The sequence below is a fragment of the Aquarana catesbeiana genome, linkage group LG08 (genome assembly GCF_042186555.1).
Source record: "Aquarana catesbeiana isolate 2022-GZ linkage group LG08, ASM4218655v1, whole genome shotgun sequence".
NCBI lineage: Eukaryota > Metazoa > Chordata > Amphibia > Anura > Ranidae > Aquarana > Aquarana catesbeiana.
Genome location: NC_133331.1, coordinates 153440881 through 153446880, shown reverse-complemented (window position 1 = coordinate 153446880; position 6000 = coordinate 153440881). Strand labels below are relative to the sequence as shown.

The window sequence follows — 6000 nt, the reverse complement described above, 5'->3', positions numbered from 1 at the left end:
TGTAAGAGCTGATTATCCAACCACACAAAGTGGAACAAACAGCTTTTTCTTCCAGCGGGAACAGATAAGAATCTGCAACAAAGTGTGTGAAAATCCTTGCAATTAACACTGACTGCCCAGAGAAGACTGTTGTTTTCTCAACAAAAGTAGAGTTACTCTTTAAGTTGAACACACATTACACATGGGGCAAAACAACAGAGGTTCATATAGGGCAAAACAGTTTTCGTTTATTACAAAAATTGAAGTCCAACCACTTTGAAACATTTAACAATATTAAAAAACAACAAATATTATAACTATGCAAAAAAACATGGTGTTAAGATGTTTTTATCACATGATCGCAGATAATTTGACTGTAAAAATCTACCCAACAGTTACAGTGACATGCATCAAGTTTACTGGTCTGGTAAATACCTCAGTGAGGTACAATAAAATAACAAAAAAAAAATTGGAAACAGCAGTTTTCCTGGGAAGCAGCACACATCCCTTTATCTTATAACACTGCTTTGCATACTGTGTAGTACATGACAAAATATAACTGTGCAGTGCTAAGTAATTACTGTGAAAAAGCCCAATATAAAAAGTGTCTGGGTTTCTTCATGGAAACCAATCAGATTCACCCTCTCACTCTGCAAAAATAATAATTTGATTGGTTGTTGTGAGTAAGACTGACAGTTCTTATTTTGAACACTTGATAAATAAGGTTCTCTATATCAATCCTTTTCTTAAACATTCTATATAGTAAATAGGACATTTCTGTTTACTTTCTTCTAGAAATTAATAATTAGCTTCACAATGTAGACAATATACAGTATATTTCATTATTGCAGTAACTATTTTATAAAAGAATGGGCTTGAAATAATATTTTACCAGACCAATATAATTATATGTTCATATTTTTAAAACATATGTACAGTATAGAAGAAAATGTTCATTTAAAACACAACCTACCAAAAATAAGTAAAAAAATATATATTGGGAGCTTCTAGATGACTTGTTTTGTCTACAGTTAGGCCCCTTTCACACTGATGTGGTGCGGTTTGACCGTACCGTGGGTGTGGCGCAGTGCACTCACAGGTTGCGTGTGGGTTAGCTGTGCTGTCCCATAGAGTTCTATTATGCAGAAACTACACAAAACCCCTGAGCTACATCTGCGGTGCAGTCAAACCACACCAAGTAAGCGTGAAAGGGGCCTTATGCTAATTTTTTTTTTTTTTTCCTTTTAACGTTTACATCTTTGTGTAAATTATATCTTTCATGTCAACAAAACTATATTTGTACATATGTCTGATCAATTAATTAACAGGATATTTTTTATAAAATTACTTGTCATAACAGCATTTGTGCCTTTAAATATTTAGTACACATTTACTGAGTATTATTTGCATTGGAAAGTACACTGCAGTTATTTTTCTACCACTAACAAAATAAAAGGGATAGAAGATCACTCCTAAGCAGTTATATTCTCTGTGCAGATAAAACAAAGAGCATAGCCCTTCCATTTATTTCAAACCGTCAACATGAGAACTGTTAAAGTACAAGAATTAATCTACTAATGCATGGCAAAAAATGGCACAGAAAAAGTATGTATGCATTTGGTGGTTAATCTTTCGCTATTGGAGTGCATCATTCTGTCAGTGCTTATCATTACTGTCTCTTCCAATAAATAGCACATTTTCATGCCCATTTCTGGGAAATATATTGTGATCACAGTAATCCCAGAAAACAGTGGCTTTATTTTCTGATGCCTTTGTTTGATGGTTTCTTGTGGACTGGAAGCAATCGTTATCCTTGAAAGACAGAAAAGAGTAGGTTTTGTAGCCTTAAATAAATTCTCCGCGGAAGGGAAGAGAGTTTATGTTTTGCTGTTGCCATCGATAGCGCAGCCGGCACAAAGGCTGCTCTTCCACATTCTCAAATTCAGTGAAGCCCAGCTGATTGAGCACCTCATAAATACCAGCTTTGAATGCCACCTGCCAGAAAATAAAATGAAAAATGCTTACTTAAATGTGAAATAATTGTGCAATTAGCTAATTTTATGAAACTACAGCAAGTTAAAAACAAGGCAATGTCGGCACTAATATTATTTTTCAGTGTGAGCATTTATTTTTGAAGTTCAAGTTATCTGTGACTCAAATTTACATATTTTTCACTGTTTGACCTAACGAGAAATTCTATTGTCCTTACAGAGTTAAACAGATAGAATTAGCATTTTTCTCATTAAATATAGAAAGAGAGGCTAAAAATATTTTAATACATTGCTAACTTTTTTCCAAATGTACCTGATCACACCAGTGACATTTATTCCTTAGACATTTAGAGTTGTACTGGTGATAGTTTTGTGCCATACCTTGCACTCCATACTCTCAGGACATGAGGATGTGAACAAACAACATAGTATCCTGTATAGCAGTTTTTACTTTTGATTACAACAGTATGGCACCACAATGCACTGTTACCAGCAGAAGCCAATCCACCAGCTCTGCGGTCCACATGTTTGCTGCATTATTTAACCACTTTGCATTGGTAGCATTAGGACGAGTGGGAGGAGTTTACGTTGTTCTTCCCCCTCTGTGATGTCAGAAACTGGAAGCACAGATGATTTATTCACTTCCAGTGTTGGTTTGTTTGTTTACGAGCCATTACCAGCTTGTAAAGCATCTGATCAAACTGATCTCAGTGTGATCAGATGCTTTGGAGGGCAGAGGAGAGATCTGGGGTCTATAGACCCCAGATCTCTCCATAAAGAGGACCTGTCACAGCCCATGCTATCAAGGGATATTGTTCATCCTTTGTAACACCAATAAACCTCAATAAAAATTTTTTTTTTTAAGTGTACAGTCTCAAAAAAGTAAATATGAAAAAAGAAATTTAAAGCAGCCCCATCTTCCAATGCAAATGCACATATTGTCCCCCACGCATATGTAAACAGGGATTGCACTACACATGTGAGGTATTGTCACGAATTTCAGAGTGAGAGCATTAATTCTAGTGCCAGACCTCCTGTGTAACTCTAAACTGGCAACGTGGAAAAGCTATTAAAGCGTCATCTATGGAGATTTTTAGGTACCATAGTTTGTCATCTTTCCATGGGTGTACGCAATTTTAAAGCATGACATGTTGGGTATCTATTTACTTGGCATAACATAATTTACATTTTACCATAAAATTGGGTATTATATTGCATTTGTGTGCACTAAAATTCATTAACCACTTGCCGACCAGCCGCCGTCATACTGCGGCAGGTCGGCCTGTTCCCATGAATCAACGTACTGGTACGTTGGCTTCTTTAAGAGCCATAGCATGCACAGTGGGGGGGAACTGATGCACGTGGCCGCCGGCCACCCGAGCCATAACGGGGATCTGTCAATATGAACAGACAGATCCCAGTTCTGACAGGGGAGGAGAGTGAGATCTGCTGCTCCTAGTGATTAGGAACAGCGATCTCTTGCCTCCTCCAGTCAGTCCCATCACCCCAGTTAGAAACACCTCCCAGGGAACACATTTAACCCCTTGATCGCCCCCTAGTGTTAACCCCTTCTCTGCCAGTGACATTTACACAGTAATTACAGTATTTTTTTTTAGCACTGATCGCTGTATTAATGTCAATGGTCCCAAAAAAGTGTCAAAAAAGTGTCCAATCTGTCCGCCGCAATGTCACAGTCTCGCTAAAAATTGCAGATTGCCGCCATTTCAAGTAAAAAAATAAATAAATAAAGGAATAAAAAATGCCATAAATCTATCCCCTATTTTGTAGATGCTATAAAACTTTTGTTTATAGCGCAAAAAAAAAACAAACGCAGACGTGATCAAATATCACCAAAAGCAAGCTCTATTTGTGGGGAAAAAAACACGTTAATTTTCGTTGGGTACAGCGCTGCACGACTGCGCAACTGTAAGGTAAAGTGACGCAGTGCCGTATAGCAAAAGATGGCCTGGGAAAATCTTCCGTTCTGTAAGTGGTTAAATTGTATTTTTTTCCCCAAATATTTTGCAACATAAAATTGCAATTACAACCATTTTCAAGAGCCTCTGCTTTAAGAATTATATGTTTGGGGGTTCTAAGTAATTTTCTAGCAAAAAAATGCTGATTTTTACATGAGAGAGATGTCACAATTGGCCCAGACTGGTGGTGGATAAAAAAAAAAGTTGTTTCTGTTTTATTGTGCGTTGAAGTTAAAGCTAAAGCGTATATCACTTTAAGGTGTGCTGCCAGCCCATTCAAAGCTCAACATCAAAATTGCATTGCATTAATGTAACACATAATTTGAATAGGGCCTTCCGTAATTATTTAACCACTTGCCACCCGCCATATAGCAAAATGACGGCGGCAAAGTGGTTTCAATTTCCTGACCGGACGTCATATGACGTCCAGCAGGATAACAGCCGCCGCGCCCCCGAGGGGGCGCGCATCGTGGCGATCGGTGGTGAGGTGTCAGTCTGACACACCGCTACACTGATCTTGGTAAAGAGTCTCTGACGGAGACTCTTTACCATGTGATCAGCCGCGTCCAATCACGGCTGATCACAGTGTAAACAGGAAGAGCCATTGATCAGCTTTTCCTCAGACGCAAGTAGAGGAGAGCCGATCGGCTGCTCCTCTCACGGGGGGGGGGGAGGTCTGTGCTGATTGATTATCAGTGCAGCCCCCCGAGGATGCCCACACTGGACCACCAGGGATGTCACCACCAGGTATGCCACCCTAGACCACGAGGGATGCAATCAGTGCCCACAATGGATGCCAATCAGTGCCCACAATGGGCATCACTGATTGGCAGGCATTATGGTTTGGCACTGATTGGCATCCATCCATACCATCATCAATTACTGTACATCATATATATATATATATATATATATATATATATATATATATATATATATATATATATATATTTTTTTTTTTTTTTTTTTTTTTTTTTTAGCAGAGACCCTAGGGAATAAAATGGCAATCTGCGCAATTTTGTCACACCGTATTTGCACAGCAGTTTTTCAAATGCAATTTTTGGAGAAAAATTCACTTTAATAAATTTAAAAAAATAAGACACAATATTCACCACAATTTTTTTGTAACTTATGAAAGATGATGTTACGCCGAGTAAATACAGATGCAGCTCAAAAAATTAGAATATCATCAAAAAGTTAATTTAATTCAGTAATTCAGTTTAAAAAGTGAAACTCATAATGATTCATTACATACAGAGCGATATATTTCAAGCATTTCTTTCTTTTAATTTTGATGTTTATGGCTTACAGCTAGCGAAAACCCAAAATTCAGCATCTCAGAAAATTAGATTATTAAATAAGACCAATAAAAAAAGGATTTTTAATACAGAAATGTTGGCTTTCTGAAAAGTATGTCCATGTACAGTATAGTATGAGCACTATATATATAGCACTCAATACAAGGTTGGGGCTCCTTTTGCATGAATTACTGCATTAATCTGGCGTGGCATGGAGGCGATCAGCCTGTGGCACTGCTGAGGTGTTATAGAAGCCCAGGTTGCTTTTATAGCAGCCTTCAGCTCATCTGCATTGTTGGGTCTGGAGTCTCATCTTCCTCTTGACAATACCCCACAGATTTAGGTTTAGGTTAGGCGAGTTTGCTGGCCAATCAAGCACAGTGATACCATGATCCTGAAACCAGGTATTGGTACTTTTGGCTGTGTGGGCAGGTGCCAAGTCCTCCTGGAAAATTAAATCAGCGTCTCCATAAAGCTGGTCAGCAGAGGGAAGCATGAAGTGCTCTAGAATTTCCTGGTGGAGGGCTGTGCTGACTTTGGACTTGATAAAACACAGTGGATTAACACCAGAAGATGACATGGCTCCCCAAATTATCTTTGACTGTGGAAACTAAACACTGGACCTCGTGCAACTTGGATTCTGTGCCTCTCCACTCGTCCTCCAGACTCTGGGACATTGATTTCCAAATGAAATGCAAAAGTTACTTTCATCCGAAAAGAGAACTTTGGACCACTGAGCAACAGTCCAGTCCTTTT

General features: G+C 38.4%; 1 protein-coding gene across 2 annotated transcripts in view; it reads right to left on the bottom strand.

Annotated features, from left to right (window-relative positions):
• Window positions 1-207: 207 nt before the first annotated feature.
• The window catches only part of PALD1 (phosphatase domain containing paladin 1), a 450641-nt gene continuing 444848 nt past the window's right edge, over window positions 208-6000 (bottom strand). For both annotated transcript variants that reach the window (XM_073596575.1, XM_073596576.1), the window contains one exon: window positions 208-1974. In XM_073596575.1, coding sequence (XP_073452676.1) covers window positions 1825-1974 — 150 coding nt within the window. In that variant the 3' untranslated portion in view covers window positions 208-1824. The remainder of the gene's footprint in view (window positions 1975-6000) is intronic.